This window comes from Crocodylus siamensis, chromosome 13 (genome assembly GCF_052110815.1).
Source record: "Crocodylus siamensis isolate JL-2025a chromosome 13, ASM5211081v1, whole genome shotgun sequence".
NCBI classification, from domain to species: Eukaryota; Metazoa; Chordata; order Crocodylia; family Crocodylidae; genus Crocodylus; species Crocodylus siamensis.
The window spans coordinates 17,457,071-17,475,109 of record NC_143407.1 but is presented as its reverse complement, the minus strand read 5'-3'; the positions used below and the strand labels follow the sequence as shown (position 1 = coordinate 17,475,109).

The 18,039-nt window shown below is 50.1% G+C and overlaps 1 protein-coding gene across 3 annotated transcripts in view; it reads right to left on the bottom strand.

Annotated features, from left to right (window-relative positions):
* LOC149854027 (septin-4) overlaps nt 1-17,794 on the bottom strand; it is an 80,899-nt gene extending 63,105 nt beyond the window's left edge. The window contains exon 1 of one of the 3 annotated variants that reach the window (XM_090025028.1): nt 17,667-17,794. In XM_090025028.1, the coding sequence (XP_089881154.1) occupies nt 17,667-17,669 (3 nt within the window). In that variant the 5' untranslated portion in view covers nt 17,670-17,794. Of the gene's footprint in view, nt 1-17,401; nt 17,563-17,666 lie in introns of those variants that run through there. The other 2 variants (XM_090025029.1, XM_090025030.1) reach the window with 2 other exon arrangements.
* Nucleotides 17,795-18,039: the final 245 nt, after the last annotated feature.

Here is an 18,039-nt window from a genome sequence, read left to right as displayed (position 1 = left end):
CCAGCCAGTGTATCTTGCACAAGTCCCTGATATACACATGTAGAGTACAGCACAGGTACAATGGTTGATAACAGGGCAGGTGAGGAGATTGTTGGAGGCAGGCATCCTGGCACAGGGATGGCCAAACAGAAGGTGGAGAAGAGCATGTCATGTATGCACTGTGCGGCTCCTGGAACTGCTTCTAGGCCAGGAATGGATCCCTAAGAGATCTCCAGGGCACATTCATGGAACTGGGAACTAGCTCTACAGCCGGTGTACCAGGCAGTCCTCTGAAGGGCTGTTCCCTAAAGGGCAGTTATTGGAAGCTGCTCAAAAGTTAACACTGACCTGCTCCTTGGGGAGAAGGCAGAGCCCTGCAGCAGAGCTGAAGTACATAGGAACAGGACTCCCACAGCTCCTTCCTGCTCCCCTGCATGAAACCTGGAGACAGAAACCCTCCCAATATGCACAGTGCAGATGAAGTGGGACAGCTGGTAGCAGGTGGGTCACCCCACAACTCCCATCTGGGGAGACATCCTGCTTATGTATATACACAATGTCAAGCCAGTTGCTAAACTGTGTAGAAGCCAACTTTCTGTTCCAGAACATGGAGGATACAACTAGGAGATCATCTATCTTGGATCTTGTCCCAACTAACAGGGAAGAATTAGTGGCGGATGTGAAGAAGACGATGGCCAGCTTGGGAGGAAGCAATCACAATATGATAGAATTCCAGATCTTGAAACAGGGAAAGCATGAGGTCAGCAGAACAAGAACACTAGATTTAAAAAAAGGCACATTTCCACTGATTCAAGGAGTTAATGTGTATGATGCCATGGGACGACAAACTGAAGAATAAAAGCATCCAGGGGAGCTGGGAGCTTCTAAAGAGCACAGTATTGGAAGCCTAACAAAAGACTGTTCTGACGCACTGGAAGCACAAGAATAGCAAGAGACCAATGTGGCTGCACAAGGACTTTCTAGGATGCATCACATGCATACAGGCAATGGAAAAATCAGCAGGCCACCAAGGAAGCATACCAGGAAACAGCAAGAACCTTCAGGGACAAAATCAGGAAGACAAAGATAAAGAATGAGCTATACATGGTGAGGGAGGTTAAAGACAACAAGAAGAGGTGCTACAAGTCAGTTGGCCACAAGAGAAAGAACAAGGAAGCTGTGGGTCCAATGTTAACTAGCCAGGGGGAAATCTTAACAGAAGATGCAAAGAAGGTGGAGCTACTAGGCAGCTACTTTGCCCCACTCTTCACTAAAAGTTAAGCTGCAGCCAGACACCTAATACAAAATCATTTGGCTAAGGAAGGGGACAAGCTGATGGATGACATAACAAAAGAGATAGTCAGAGAGCTTTTGATGGGTCTGAACAAATCCAAGTCAGCAGGGCCTTATGAACTTCATCCCAGGGTACTGGAACTTGCAAAGAAGATCTCAGAGACCCTGGCAATGATATTCCTGAAGTTACAGAAGACAGGTGAGGTACCAGAAGACTTGGAGAGGGCCAAGGTAGTGCCCTTTAAAAAAAAGGCCAAAAAGCGGACCTGGGGAACTACCGACTGGTAAGTATCATCTCGATACATGGGAAGTTACTGCAGCATATCCTAAGGAAGTACATTTACAAGTACCTGGAGGTAGAAAGGCTGATCATCATAAGCAGCCAGCATGTATTTAGTAAGAAAAAATCATGTCAAACAAACTTGATTTTCTTCTTTGACACAGTACCTTCTTGGATGGATGAAGGGAAAGCTTTGAATACACCTGAGCTGTGTTGTCTGCTAGTTTGTCACCACCTCCTCCTCACCCTGTCAAAGGGGAACAGCTCCCAGCAGTAGCCCTGTCTGAGCTGCCGTGTTATTGGTTAACTGTTTAACTAACATAATTAGAGGAGGTTAAATGGATTTTTTTTAATATTTACTTCCCTAGTGCAGAGGTGGGCAACTAATATGATAAAGGGCTTAGAAAGCTAGTCATACAGGGAGGGGCTGAAGGAGCTAGGCATGTTCAGCTTAAGGAAAAGGTGCTTAAGAGGAGACATGACAGCAGTCTTCAAATACCTGAAGGGCTGCCATAAAGCAGCAGCAAAACATTGCTGCAGGGTAGATCAATGGCTTGAAGTTGCAGCAAATTAGCTTTAAATTGTATATCATAAAAAATCACTATTAGAACAGTGCGGCAGCGGACTAGAGAGCAGCGGAGGTGTTTAAGAGGTTGGACAGCCACTGGCTGGGTAGGCATAGCTATGATTATGTTCTGTGGACATCAGCCATGCTTCTGGGCTGTGCTGGTTGCTTCAGAGTTGGGAGGAAATTCCACCCCGCACACTTTCTGCTACGTGCGTCAGTGTTGTTGTTGTTGTTGGCGGGGGGAGGGGGGAACAGTGCTGTTTGGGGTTTTTTTAACCATCTCCAGAGACACTGGAGTTTGGCCTAAGCCAAGGCTAGGGATTTTGACTGGAGTGTGCCAATGCTCCTGTGGGACTTAAACCTGGGGGTTCCTGGCTAGAGGGTCTTGCTCCTCTCCTCTAGATTAGACCAGTCCCTATTATTTGTGGTCAGAAATGAATCTTACCAAACGGCCAGATTGGTATGGACTGTGGAGGTTTTTGCCTTCTTCTGTAGCAAGAGGTGCAGCCCACTACCTAACATCTCTTGACTGTATATTAACAACTTTTTACACAAGCAGGACCATGGGTGTCTGGTGCCTCCTGATTCAGGGGCGACATGCCCCCCCGATGCCAGTCTGCAACTGGGGGGAGGTCCCACAGCAGCTGATCCCACTGGCCGGGAGGGGAGTCCCCCAGCAGCCAATTCTGCTGGCCGCTGATTCACTCACCAGTTCACTCGCAGTAAAAGTGGCTGCGCTGCTTCCGCAGCTCCCTGGCTGCTTCCAGAAGCAGCATGGCCGCTTTTGCTGGCAGCCCCGCTCCCCGCCTAGTGCTCGCAGGGCGGGCACTGGTGCTTCCACCTGCCCCCCGCCCACTGGCTGACAGGGGTGCACCGGCACTCTCAAGGGGTGCACGTGCACCCCCATGCATCCCCTGTGCATTGTCCCCAAGCAGGACATTGGCTGCCATGTTCTCCCTGCTTTACCTGTGGAAGATTAGGGTGTTATGACTTGTGTTATGTCTTGCGTCAGGGTTGACAGTAGTTTTTATGAGAGGTTGGATTATGGATTTTGTAAGATTGTCTGGATAGGGATGACTAGATGACTCAAGCAGGGAGTTGGACTAGATGGCTTCTGGAGGCCCCTTCCAGCCTGACTTCTCTATGATTTTATGTTTCTATGATATGATCTGTACAGCAGTTCTGCTTTTTGTCTCATTCTTGCTGTTTTGATCCCAACTCTGTCTAGACAAAAAGGCCTCAACCTGAATCATTCATCCAAAATACCACGGCTGAACTGTGTGTGTGTGGGGAGTCATACCTGATGCCAATAATACCAGATTCCCCAGGGCTAACCCTAAGTCTGACCCAGTAGACTTTGCTAAAGTGAAGCCAGTGCTAGTACAGGCTGCTTCTTCCCCAGACATCTTGTTTCCCTGGCTTTGCCTCAGGACAGCTGCACCAAGCCTCTATGGGCACCAGGGGGTAAAAGCAACTCTCACTGAACCCCAAAATTAGACACCAGCATTTCTCACAAACTGCCCCAACTACAACCAGGAAATTGCCCCAGACAAGAGCCCCAAACTCCAGCTATTCCACAGGAGAGCGAGCCAGTGGGGGAAGGAGAGCAGGTGTGCAACACCACCTTCCTGCCACCTTCACTGGGTCTCATGCGGGATCCTCACATTAGATGCTTGGACTCGTATCAGCTGCAGCTTTTCCTGACTCACGGGTAAGTGCTGGAACAGCACATGCCCTTTAATAAATTGACTTGTGCGAAGGGCCCTGGCCTGTTCTGAGCTGCCCTTTGGAATCCTGCCCAGTTAGAGACAATGACACAGACATTAGTGGCACCAGTGCTGGAGGCAAAATCTGACTGAAAGAATTAACTGGGGAGGCTGCACCAAAAACGAGGTCACAGTTCCCAGGGCTCTGCAAGCTCCTGCACCTTCTACCCTGGTTCCCCTCTGTGGGTTTCTTTTTTCTTCATGGAGAGCCTGATTATTAAATCCCAATGCCTCCCCCAGGAGATGGAGCAGTGGTGTTCCACGCAGGAACACTTGGCTGAAACAACAGTGCTCCTACCTCTCTGCTGAATAGGAGCCTAGGCAGGCAAAGCAGGGAGCTGGGCTGAGATAGAGGCCATGCTGGGTCCCCTTTCTTCAGCACCTATGGAGCAGCTTTTTCTGTTCTAAATCAATACATTCACTGTGTGTGACTGCAGCATCCCATTCCCACGTGTCTTCCCTGCCTCCCTCCCTTCCTCTCTGACCTTGAAACCATCAATGTGCAATGCTGAACTGAGCCTGCCAGATCATCACAGCACCAAGCTCTCTGCTGTGTCCCTACTGCAGCCCAGCTCTGTCAAGCAGTCAGGCCAGAGGTGCCCCTGAAAGACCTGCTCAGCACAAGCACCTGCTGGAGCCAGATCTGGGGGATCTCTCTGCTGTACAGACAAGCCAAGGCCAGCTAGGGAAGCTTGCCTGTAAACAAAGCTGTCCCGGAGCATCCCTGAGCAGCCCTGGATGCCAGGCTCGTCTCAGGTTCCTTGAGCCTCCCTAGGTGTTCAGCTCCCCCCAAGCCTCTGAGTGCAATGGCTACTAGCCAGATTGGGCATTTTCTCTCTCTTGCTGCAGAGTAGGACATGGACCATTGGCTTGAAGTTGCAGCAAGGTAGGTTTAAATTGGATAGCATGAGAGCTTCCCCCATTGGATTCCTATCTAACCACAGAAAGGCCTAGTGCACTGGAGATGCTGAAGACACAAGGAGAGATTTCTCAAAGCAAACCCCTGCAGCCTCTGCTGAGGGAGCAGATCCTCCCTCCCATCAGGGTTTCCCAGCCCAAGTCCTTCCCAACAGGGAAGTACTAGTAGTCTAGGAGAAGAGAAAGGACAGCAAGAGAATAAGCCTGCAATAAAAGAAACAAGGCTCCAGGGCATGAGCTGCGAGTGGAACACTTCTGCTATTTACAACATAGTCATGAAAACCCTAAGAGAAGACCCCAGCCAGCCTTCAGACAGGGAATGGGGAGGGAGCTCTCCCTAGCTGACCACTGCAACAAGGCTTAGGAGAGTCCGACCCTTGCATGCAACCATCCCTGCCCCTCCTCCTTCCTGTACAGGCAGAGCCCTGGGTCCCATACTCTACTTCTTGCTTGTTCTCTGGCTCAAGGTGGGAGGCCATGTCCTATCATGGTGACGTCCAAGACAGAAAAGAAGATGAAGATGGGGACTTGATGCTGCCAGGGTTCATTAAGAGGGGACTGTGAATGTAATTTGCATAGACTTACCCTGCAGAAGCATACAATCTACCAATAGGGACGCTGAGCCACAAGGCTCCTGCCCACCCAGATCTCAGCAAGCTGCTGCTTCCAGTAGGCATGGGTTGGAGATGCTTGCCCGAGTGCCCTGACAATGCTAGGCACTTGGGGAAGGGGCAGACAGAATCCCTGGAACTCCCAGAGCCTTTCAGGATCCATTGCTTCCCTCATAACTTGGCCAAATGCTGCCTGTTTCACTGGTAGTTCAGGCAGCCAATTGGGGGCCGCTCCAGAGACTGCTGTTCAAGGAACTGATATATCCCAAAGGGCTGCACAGAGAGACAGTCCTGAAAAAGGTAAGAGGGCTGTGATCAGAGCCAAGGACAAGGAGAACAGACATCCCTGTCTCTGTACAGAAGCATAGGACTGAAAATGGCCTCTTGGGCTATCAATTCACTCCCTGCATTCACAGACTCCCTGCATTCACAGATTAACTTCTGTGATTAACCTCACAGAGGTTAATCAAAGAAATCCCTGAAATCACCCGTTCATCCCCTCACGCACAGCTACAAAGGCACACAATCTGAAATACTAAGAACAGCCTAAAACATGCCACAGGTAAAATCATGGCAGATGAGGGCAATGCCAATGGCCTGCCACTACAATGACAGGGAGGGAGTTAGTTAACACCTGCTCAGAAGATCTTAGGAAAAGGAAAAAGCCTCACACCACAGAGGAAGGCAAAAACCTTCACAGGCCAAGAAAACAGAAGCAACAGAAGGAACCCCCTCATTGCACACCCTGGTTCCATTGCCTCTGGTCCCACCCTGCAGAAGAGCAGTTGTCCTTGGGACTATTCCTATGCACTCCAGTATTAACCCCAGTGACTTTTTATGGGATGCTTGGAGGATACAGGTGATGCAGGAGGATATGACAGAGTAACTTCGGGGCTTGGACATGCATGGAACTTCAGCACATGGCTACTCTGGCTCCACAGCACAGCACAGCACAGCTGAAGGGTTTGGAACCAAGAGGCAAAAAGACAAAATTGGCTCAGGATCAGGAGACAAAAAGAGACAGGCCTGGAAGTGTTTCCAGCTGGAATGGCTGGCTGAGTAGGATCCTAGGGCATGGCTCTCAAGGCTGAGCTGTGTCTAGCTGCACAAAGGGATGCCACAAACATTCAAAAGCAGCTGGACAAAATTGTTTGGGATGCAATGCCAAATGCTCTGAGGTGAGGAAGTGTCTGAATTGTGGTGCCCAGAATCCTCATGCAAGCCCTATCTTTCCCGTATGCATGATGATGCAGCCTTAAGTGCAGGAGCACATGGCTAGTTTTGCACCTACAGGACACTGCCTCACTCCATGTGCAGGAAGTATAGCGCTCAATTTACTTCATTCTAATCAGTCAGTGAGTGGCCCCTGCCTCATCTCCTGCACTGACCACAGCTCAGCTCTCCTCCCAAGAGCTTCAAGTGAGGTAACAGCATGATTGTCCGATTTTACAGATGGGGAAAGACAACAAATGGACTGAGGCCACACCACTGAGCCAAAAGCTGAGACCAAGAGCTCCTGAGTCCTGATGCTAAGATCACCCCTCAAGACAACTTTGCAAAGGGCACTAAAATCCACATCTCACACTGGCCTCTGCTGTAGTCTAAAGCACACAGCACAGCTGCTCATCTGACCTTAGGTGCCTCAAGTTAACCACACACAATTGGTGGCTATGTGCTTCTCACAAGTAAATTAGAGAGGGTACAACAGGAACATGGCAACTCTATGCCACTTCCCATCCCAGGGATCCAGTTAAGTAGATTTCTGACTGTTTCCTGAAAAAGTAATTTGAACAAATGTCCTTCCTATTAACACCAGCATGAATGAGAAAAGAATCAGACTCCAGGTGTTTAAATGACCAAGCCTAGGAGCAGAAAATGAAGAGGAAAATACAGCAAGACAAGAAAGGATCTGTCTGGCAGGCAGTGAAGTGAGACCACAGTAAAGTGATGGAACTGAGGAGGAAACAGATTGCCCATCCCATGAAGCCATTCAACATTTCATCCATTTCCCCATGCCACCTCATAACAAACTGGAAGTTTTCCACCAAACCCCAGAGAAACAGCTATGCCAGAACAGGCAATACCCCACGGTCCAAATTCAACCCACTGCGCAATTCAGACCAGGCAACTGGACACAGATTTCCTATAAGTATGTTGACCACCAGGATGCTGGCTACTCAGGAAAGTGGGTGTAGTGGGGATTGGCTGTCTCATGTTTTGAGCAGAAAAATTCCAGGTGGTGATAAACATTTCCTAATAAAAGTTTTGTGAAGCTGGTGCCCTTTCATACAAATGTCTGCTTTTGACAAACCAGCATTTTCTAACCAAAAAGTGGCAGAAAATTTTTGACCAACTTTAGATTATCAGCTTGGGAGAAGACCTTGCTGAGTTGCATGAGCTAAAGGGCCCTAGAGGCTAACTCCATCAGCAAAGGAATTAAAAGGAAGGCGTTGGAAATCCTGTTCTTGCTGCCAGTTAGAGACTCGGCAGTGATGGCCAGAGAGCTGGACATGATGCGGCAGAAGAAGCTTGGGAGACAAGTCTGCTCACTTACACTGGCAATCACCAGCAGAGTAAGAGTGTAACTAAATCAGCCCTCTTCAGACTGTGCCACAAGGAAGCACTTTGCAGATTCAGGATGGGCCTGTAAGAGGACATATATAACACTAGTTCTGTGAGCTTCTGTTGGCTAACACACAGTAACATCCTAGGAAAGATGAGACAGCTGGCACACATAGCAGCGGGGTGATAAGCGTGTGGTTCATCACACAGAAGGGCTGTGTGAAGCTTTACTAGCCAATTCAATTCAGAGGTGATTCAGCCCGATTCAGGGACCGACTCTCTGAATCCAAATCAAATCAAGAGACCAATTAAAAGCTCCAAATCAAATTGGAAGTGTCCAAATCGATTCAGAAAAGATTCGGCCGATTCAGAGATTCAGCCATAGACTAAACAGGTAGCAGTCCTCATTATGCTGGACACAGCTGCTTCCAGCTGGTAAGTCTGTTGGGGTTGGGAGAGGGGGAGGAAAGAGGCATGGGGGAAGGAGGAATTGGGGCTGGGACAATGTGCCCAGCCAGGGCAGGGGGCCCAGGACTCAGGGAGGGGAGCAGGGAGGCGCAGGATGCAGGCGCAGCAGTGCTCAGAGCAGGGGCTATGCCCTGTGGTCGGTTGCCGAGCTGGGGAGGGGGAAACAGGATGCAGGCCTGGCTCACTCCGGGCAGAAGGGGGCAAGTGGCAGCAGGGCATAGGCCCCATTCTCAGTGATGCCACACCCGCATCCCACAACCTCCTTTGCGCTGGGTGGCAAGCAGCATCAGCACCCTCCCCACACGCCAGCGGCGGCATCCACCCACCGCCCCAGCTGGGCAAGCGGCAGCAGGGAAGAACCCCTGCTCCCAGTGCTGCCATGCCCACATCAGCAGTGGAAGAGGGGGCTCTACCCTGTTGCCGCTTGCCCAGCCAGCTCAGGGGGGCATGAGATGTGTGTGCGAGAGCGCTGGGAGTGGGGGCTATGCCCTGCTGCCGCTTGCCCCCTTGTGCCCGGAGTGAGCCGCACCTACATGCCACCTCCCACCCCAGCTGGGTAAGCAGCAGCAGGGCATAACCACCGCTCAGAGCACTGCTGCAACCACATCCCCCTTCTAGGCTGGGCAGCTTGCCCCAGCTCCAGCCCTAATCCCTCCCTCCCCCATGCCCCTTCCCTCCCCCAACTCCAACAGACTTACCAGCTGGAGGCAGCTGCATCAGCTACCTATTTAATCCATGGCTGACTCTCTGAAGCAGTGCCGGATCTTTTGGATCTGATTTGGCTGAATCGAACCGGGACAGTGATTCGAATCTCCAAATTGAATCACTGTCCCCCTGAATTGGCTGAATCTGAAGTGAATACTTGCTGCTCCACACAGGCATGCCACACAGGCATGGGAGAACTACAGCTGCCTTGGCCTCACTTGGACTTTATTCCAAGCTAGTTACCACACTTTTTATCTGTGCAGCAGCAAGGCCCAAGAGCCAGTAATGAGGTTTCCCATCTCAAAGGAATGGGGGCAGGGGCAGCTGACAGTAGTGGGTTTCTAATAAATCATCCAACCTCGGAGCCAGGATGCATCTGAACCACTTGAAAAAAGGCCTCTTAGTCCAAGGCTGCACTTGCTCCCACTTTACTGCTGTCCCAGCAGGGTTGGGTTTGACCTTGTAAAGGGAGCAAATTACTCAGGGCAGCAACTGAAGTAGAGTCTTAAATCGATTAATCAGTCACCTTTCTCCATCTCTCAAAAGGAGGAGGGATGGGCACAGCCAGGGAAACAGCATGGAATGCCATGCCAGGCGACCCTCTTGCTCCTGAGCTTCTTTAGGTACACTGCTGATTACAGGTGAAAGCATCTGGAAGGCCCCTTGTGTGCAAGAATGAGAGGGGCTGTGCTGGGCAAATCCAGGCTTCTCTAAGGTCCTTACAGGCTATATACCTGACATGCAGCAATCTCTGGGGTGGAGGCAGGCAGTGTGCTGCCCAGCAGTGGGAACATGCTGGTTTCACCCTGTTTTTTTATGAATAGGGCAATTCAGAGAAGAGAAGTCCTCTCCATTAAGGGTGCTAGGAATGAGCAAAAGCTGAGCTGACTATCAGTCTGAACAGAATTGAGCTCCTGAGCAGATCATACTCACTCTCAGTGAAGGAGGAGAAGTCACAAATAACAACCCATAACACAAATTCCTCTAGGCAAAGGAATGAGAATTACCTCAGAGAAATTCCCAGGAACGCAGGACAGGAAGGGCCCCTCCCCCACAGTCCAATGTAGTCTAGTACTACTGCAGGCAACTACCTTACATAATACTGCCCATGACCCTAACAAGCTTTATCATAAAATCAGGCAGGTTGTTACCCTCCATTCCTTCAAATGAGAAAACATTCTGGAACGTCACTATTTTGCTAGTTAAAGACCTTTTTTCAGCTTCCGGCTTGCATTTATACATGACTAGTTTATACAATCTGTTCTGGTACAACACTATCCTTTAAGTTATATAGCTCTTCTCCCTCCCTGCTGTTTACTTGCAGATGTATCTCTCTCTCTCTATATATATATATATATATAGAGAGCGAGAGAGAGAGAGAGAGAGAGAGAGAGAGGTAACAATCAGATCCCCTAACAGCCTTTGTTTAGTCAGACTAAACAAGCCAAGGTCTTCCAGCCACTTTTAGTAAGACAGGCTCTCCATTCCCTCATCATCCAAGCAACCCTGCTCTATTCTCTAAACCACCAGACCCATACACAGCGTTCCAGCTGAGGGTTCGATGTCTTGGATGTTCTTACCTCTGCTAGGATCCTAATAACCTTTTTCACAGCTCCATCACATTAGCAGCTCATAATCATCCTATGATCACGTAGTGGACCCATGTGATTTTCCTTCTCTTGTCTTCAGTTGATGACCCTCCAGGTCAGAGGAACTAATGACAAGGGTAAGCTGCTAAGAGCTACAACCTTGCTCTTTACACTATTACATTTCATCTTGTTTCTTTCACTCTAGTCCTCAAAAGTATCCTGTGCTCCCTTTAAGATACTCCAACCTTCTTCTGTACTGACGGTGGCTCCCAAATTCATGCTAATTTTTTTAGCACTACATTTTGTCCCCGACTTGGGGCAGGTCAGGATCATTGTCACGACTTAAAAAATAGGAAAGCAGAGGCACAGAGAGGGAAAGTGACTGACTGTAGGTCCCAACCATGAGATAGCAGCAGAGCCAGAGTGAGAAGGAAGCTATTGTCTTGATCCCCATCTTGTGGTCTGACCTCAAGGCCATGCTCTATTTCTTTCACTCACCTCCCAGCACAATACAGGGGCAACACTGAACCTTGGGTCTATCTAGGCTGCACCAGTCTGTAAACCAAGGTGAGTTTTCAGTACCAGCCCCTAGGCTTGCTCCTTTCCCAGAGAGTAAACAAACTCCCAGGGCCTCAGGAGCTTTAGCCTGTGAGGTCCCAGGCCTGCAACATAACCAGCAGAGCTGGAACGTCTCTGCCCAGCAGGCCCTGTCAGCAGGGATTGTGGAATGAAAGCCACCCCAAAATACTCCCTGTTCTCACAAGCACCAAACATTTCAGAAGAGAGCAGTGCAGCGAACCCATGCTGCTCTTCCCTAGAACTCCTGACATACGCTCGTATGCAAGCCAGTCACAACCATCCTGAACATACACGCCAGCGGGAAAGCCCCCTGCCCCTGGGACACAGCACCCTTTAAGCAGTTTATCTGACAGTGCCCCCATGCACAGAGAAATCAGCTGACTCCAGAACCCATCTGCCTCTACTGACCAGCCAGCTCAGCGGACTTTTCTACCAGGGCTGCATCACAGACACTTAAGGGAATTATAGTGCAAAGCAGGACAGCTCCCTTGTGAAACAAGAGATGTTTCTATCTGTTCCACCCTGCCACCACAAAGAGACCCTTCCACATGGCAAGACACATGGAAAATAGATCTGTGAAGGCTCCTGCACTCACGCTGCACACAGCTCAGGTAGTGGTTTGTGGAAAGCTAGGCCTGGCCAAGAGTCCAGTGGGTATTTTTCACACAGGAAACTTTCCAGACGGCAAGAGCCTGGAATGTCTCCAGATAGTTACTAACAGCAGCACATCACAAGGGTACAAAGCACTCATCCTACAGAAACAATGCATGTACAACATGCATAGGCACGAACCCAGTGCATGGACGTTCCAATCACTCACAGAACATTCGCACCACCGAAACGGAGTCACCTCCAGCATGGGAGGCAACAGCTTTTTGACACTACAACACCAGCCTACACAAATTAGGGCCAAAAGCCGAGGAAGCTATTCAAAGGGACCTGCAAGATGTATTTTAGGTTGGGAAAAAGGTAATCCTTCAGGTTGGAATTGGCCGATGTGTTGGGTAAAGTCTCCTGCTATTGGAAAATATGCCAGGGGCTTCTTGTTAGGCAGGCCCTTTGTTGTACATCTCACTTGATTAGACTGGCAGCTGATGAGCAAGCAGGAATCCCTCTCAGCCCCTGACCTGAGTTACAGACAGTTACCTCCATAGGCAGAGAATCTGCCTGATTGTTGTTGTCCTATAGGATGGACTCTATCAAGATTTCACTAGATTTCAGTCTTCTCTTGTTAGCGTGGAGAGTGCAATGGGAGTGCCTTAGGATCACAAGCACATAGCCACTAATTATTGCTTTTACTGTCCCAGCAGCCTGGATTTATCATGCTATCTCCTACCCAAGGCCTCAAATTGAGGTTTGAATGACTAGTGCCCTCCTAACCCTATGGGCTGTCCAGATGTGAAGTCCAGTAGCATGACAGTCACTGCCCACTGGAACTAGAACAACTGGCTCGGTCTTGTGCTTCCTGGCTCCAGAATGCTGACTGTGCAAGAAGCATGTGGGCAGGGAGAAAGTTTATCTTTGGTAGCCTCCTAGAACTATAGGAGCTCCCTCCACTGTGACTCTATAGTTCATGTTCTTTGGCAGGTTTTGACCCTTTTGTAGCGACAGACTAAACTGCTTCACATATTGTCTCAGGTCTTTTCTCCCTAATCTTGATCAGAGAAATACCTGAAAGGATTAAAGGAACAAAAGAACAAAGGAGTGGCAGTATCAGAACAAACTTGTGTCCATTATGTCTGATAGGGACACTACCAAAACACTACTTCACAGGAAGCCACAACTCCCTGCCATGTGCAGCACTAGGCTAAAATGAAAAGTTACTACCTGCCCCTGATGGTGACCAGTTATGGCTCCAGGAACAAGTCCTGATGGCCTCCCCACGCTTCTATCTTAGCCTTCCTATAAATACTCTCCCTCCAGATGCTGCTTCAGACTCACTATTTTTCACAACAACCTGGAGCGGCTACTTCCACAGGTTAGCTACATATAAAAAAAAAACCCTTCCAGTAAAGTGCCCCTTTTTCATATTATGAGATGGGTTATGCAAGAGCAGTTGCCTTGCTTCCACTGCATCATTCATCACTTATCTATCTCTCTTGTCCTTTCCCTTTCACCAAGGGAACAGCCCTCAGCTTGTTGGGCTTTCTTGACTGTAAGCCCCTTCCCAACATGCATTCAGGAGTCTCCAGCTGTGTTCACTGATCTTTCCAATTCTTATTTCATAAAACAGATAAGATGACTATACATCAATGTTGTATCCACACAGTGATGTACCTTCTATTTATATGGTGTTGCAATCATTTCTATATTAATCTCTATTCTGTTTTAATACACCCTGGCTCCCTTTTGACTGCAGCTATGTTCTGAGCAGACATATTCAGTGAATCACACACAAGGAAACTTACAACCTTTTAATGCTAATTCATGGCCCTCTCTGCATATGACATATTTGAAATTGTTCCTTCTCATGATCCCTGCAGGGCATTGTGCTAAATGATCTGCCATTGCACTGCCCAGTTGCACAATTGTATTTGCTCAACATTCCTCAGTTATTCCCCAGTCTAGTCTCAAAAATGCTAATCAACATTTTCATCTTTAGCAAGTGTCACTATTTCCATTGGTCATACTCAATAAACATTCTGAATGCAAATGCTTCTCAGCGGCAGCCTCCTATTCTTTAAGCTGATAAGGTTTGCAGGTGACCCAAAGAGTAGGGAAGTATGAAATAATTCAGTCAGATAACTGACACACACAAATCTGGATCTCTTGATAAAATGGGCACAAGCTAACGATTTACTTTTCAATACAGCCAAATCCACAAAAAAAAAAAGGACGCTGGCAACGCTTACAGGATAGGGACTCTGGGAAGCAGTGACTTGGAAAAGGATTTGGGAATTATGCAGGATAGTCAAGGGAACAGGATCTCCACACTGTGAACATAAGGGCTAATGTGAGCCTTGCATGTATAAACAAGGAACTCAAGTAGGAGCAGGGAGATGATGTAAATGGTATAAAAATCTTGTTTCCTGTTCCAGCACCCACAATTCGGGAACATTTACAAACTGGAAAGCGTTTGGAGAAGTCATAACAATGGTTAAAAGACTGAAAAACACACCTTGTAATAAGAGACTCAGGGAATTCAGTGCCTTTACCTTATCCTAGAGAAGTTAAGGGATGGCTTGATCACAGCTAACAAGCACACAGAAAGGGAACAAAACTTTGCAAAAGAGGTCTTAAACCCAAAGACAAATGTACAAAAACTATAAGCAGGGAGCTGAAGCTTGGCAAGTTCAGACTAAACATGAGGTGCTAATTTCTAACAGGGAGTGTTAGCAAGTTGAACCATTGAAGCAAGTTTCCCTGCCTCAGTTGTACGGGCTCTGCGGGGCTTATAAGGATAGTCTCCAGTTCCCTCTGCTTTCACACAGCTGGTTGGCAGGGCTAATATATGGACCAGGACACTCAAATCTGCACATATGGGGCTAAAGATACATCCACTCAGAAATCATTGCTCTCACACAGCCACTTAGAGAACTGCCCTGAATAGCTCACGGTGAAGCTCTTTAGCAATAACTGTTTCCAAATCTAGGTAAATGTTATCCATTGGTTCAATTTTAAATCTCTCTAAACCATTACCTCTTAGGGGAAAGATGCATTTTAGCCTCAGAGGACCCCGTTTCAAAATGCCCCTTTAGTTGCTTCCTTATTCTCTCCTTAATGATTTTGCTATTTGCTCTGGTACTCAAAGCAGAGCCTGCTGGTCCATAATTCCCACAATCTACCTTCAAGCCATTTTGAAGATAGCTAATGTCCTGCCTCCCTGGTAGCAGCACAGCTATTAAATGCTAAATTTCACATTTCTAAGGGCAGCTCAGGTAGTCCAGTGGTTAGATCCTTCAGTGCCCCCGGGCAATAATATCTTTGGGGCAAAAACTAATCTTGTTCTGTCCTGCACAGAAAATGCTACCACATACATGATTAGTAATACTGATGCCCTCCAAACTGTGGCAAGTGCCATGGCTGATAGCCTGTCACTTCCTCTGGCTGCAGCACCCGCCTCTAACTCCCCTAATAGGCTAGCTACCTGCACAACTCTCCGAGGGTCTCCCCAGTACTAGTATATATCAAGAGCTTAGTACAGCTTTATAACTTTGCCTTATGTACATTGCAAACTTCATCACTACCTTACAATGTATCAAGCAAACATGGACTTGCTTCACATAAGCTGGATTTCTCCATAACTGACAGATCACCGCCCCCCCCGCCCCACCCCCTGCACCTGTACGCATTTGCATGTGTGGCAGAGTCCTCTGTTTAGTTCACCTTTACTTCAGAACTATAACAGCACTAGCTCAGTGCCCATCAAGACTGACGGAGGGTAAGGGGCTGGGATGGAGTGCCACCACCTAACAACCCATGCTGCTGCAGCTCTGCCTCTTGCCGGGACCAGGGTGGGGCGCCGAGGCCAGCTCCCCCCTCTGTCCCGTCTTCGGGGCCACTTCAGAATCATAGCAGCACCCCCCAAGCTTGGAACGCTCTGATTGGCTGTTTCCATTAGCCAGTCAGAGCATGAATAAAGCGTTACAGACGGACAGACAGGCTTTTATAATATTAGAATGAGGAGGTTGCTACTTCACTTGCTTCATCACCAAGGCAAATCTCCATGCCAGAACCACCCTGGTCAGCATGGGCAAGAGGGACAGTCAGAAAACAGCCAGCCTTGTGCTGAGCTCTCATGTTGCAGATGCATACTGACATTTAGGAAATCCAGATTTCAAACTACAGCTGCATCCGTTTGCTGAGGGTGGTTCTATAAGGCCATTGTGACAGTGACTCTTCCAAGACTAGCTGCACTCCAAAGCACTTTTCCCCTGGCCTAATAGCACACATGGTCCTACTTCTTTCTCCTGCAGCAGTGCTGAATACTAAAAACACTTAGCTTATGGTCTCCCAGAATGGACATTCCTCTCTCTTCCACTTGAAGAAAATGGAATAAACAGTCCTTCCACAGCAAAATGCGGGAAGACCAACCCTGGGGCACCGTTCACCCACCCTTATACCCACACTGCCAGCTGCTGCTCAGAAACATGGCTGGTGGAAGTAGACACCCTTCAGCGTCAGGTTCCTGGTCTGGATAAATTAGAACCAGAACTTCAATGCACATGGGGCACGCGACCCAGAATGACCAAAACTGAAGTTTTCACCCTCTGCTCCAAGCTGATCATTGGTTGCAGCCATGTAGCAGCCCCAGGCCCTTTACCCGCGTGCAATGAGAATGCAAAGGGTGTGATGGGAGGGGGGGGGCAGTTATGGGAGGCTCTGCCACTGTCCTCAATCACACACACGTCTTTTTTTGGGCACTTGTGGGTGGTGTTGATCTGCATGAGAAGTATGATACCTGGCTATGAACCACAGCTTTGCTGGGTGCAAGTGGAAGATGATCAGATGCTCTAGTAAAGGGCACAATCCGAGAGCCAGATAGATCATAAGGTGGCACTGATCTCTCACTGCCTTTTTGCTTTTGTTTCCCATCCCTAGGCTGCCAGGGGATCCAACGTGAATGATGGCACTAATTGCTGTGCCTGTGTTTCTCTCACGATGTTCCCTTTAAGGATGAGAAAGGAATAACATGTGGGTAGCCCCCTCCCGTAGCTCCCTATTAGGGGGGAAGGATTTGTGTGCTGCCCAAGTGGAAACAGTCCCTGTCAGGGTTTATCTCAGGTGGGGACTGGACCTCAAGGGACATTTGTTGTCAGACTGACAACACTAATCTGTGTCAGCTGGGGCTGCATCCCTGGCCTGAAGGCAGGTTGCAGGGTGGAAAGCAGCTCAGTTCACATCTCGGCACCATCCACCATTCCCTCCCCCCGCCCCTCCCCTCCCTCCGGCCCCCGCGAGGGGCAGGGGCTGGGGGCGCTGCGCATTTCCCCCCCAGGTGCCATCACAAGGGGTGGAGGGGAGCATAAGCGGGGGGCGCAAGCCCTGCCCCGACTCCGATGAGGTCCAGGACGAGTGAGACGGTGTCTAACGGGCTTAGAGATGCCCGGGGCGGGGGCGGGGGCGCGGGCGCGCGGTTTCACCTTCCCGGCGGGGCAAAGCGATGCTCAGTCGCTGGACGCTGCGGCCGGCCCCGCCAGCAGCCCGGGCACCCCGCGCCGGCGTCCCTCGGCCTTAAGCCCGCAACACCGGGCCGGGCCCAGCTGCTGGGGCAGGAGGCAGCCGGCGGCGGCGGGCAGCGAGCGCCCGCGCGTGCACGGACACCGGGGTCCCGGGCCGGGCAGCGCCAGCCCCCCCGCCCCGGCCCGGCCCGGCCCGGCCCGGCCCGGCCCGGCCCGGCCGCCTTACCATTGCCGCAGCGGCGGGCGGGCGGGCTCCCTCCCTGCCGAGCCCGCGCCGGGCGGCCGCTGGCGGGCAGCGGCGCAGATGCACGGGGCGGCCGAGGGGCAGCGCCGCGCCGGGGAGCAGCCGGCGGGGCGGGGCGGGCGCGTCATGTGGGGCGGGCGCCGAGGGGCAGCGCCAGGGCCCGGCAGAGCCCTTCCTCCCGCGGGAGCGGGCACGGCGCCGGCCGCGGCGGCCCTGGGGCCGAGGGCCGTTTCCAGCGCGGCTGCGGCAGCCGCTGCTAGAAGCTCCTAAGCCCCCGAGTCCCTTCTGTTTGGGATGTTTTCCCCAGGGTATTTTGTCAGCGCTGCTGCGCCCAGGCCTGGTTCCCCCCCGCCGA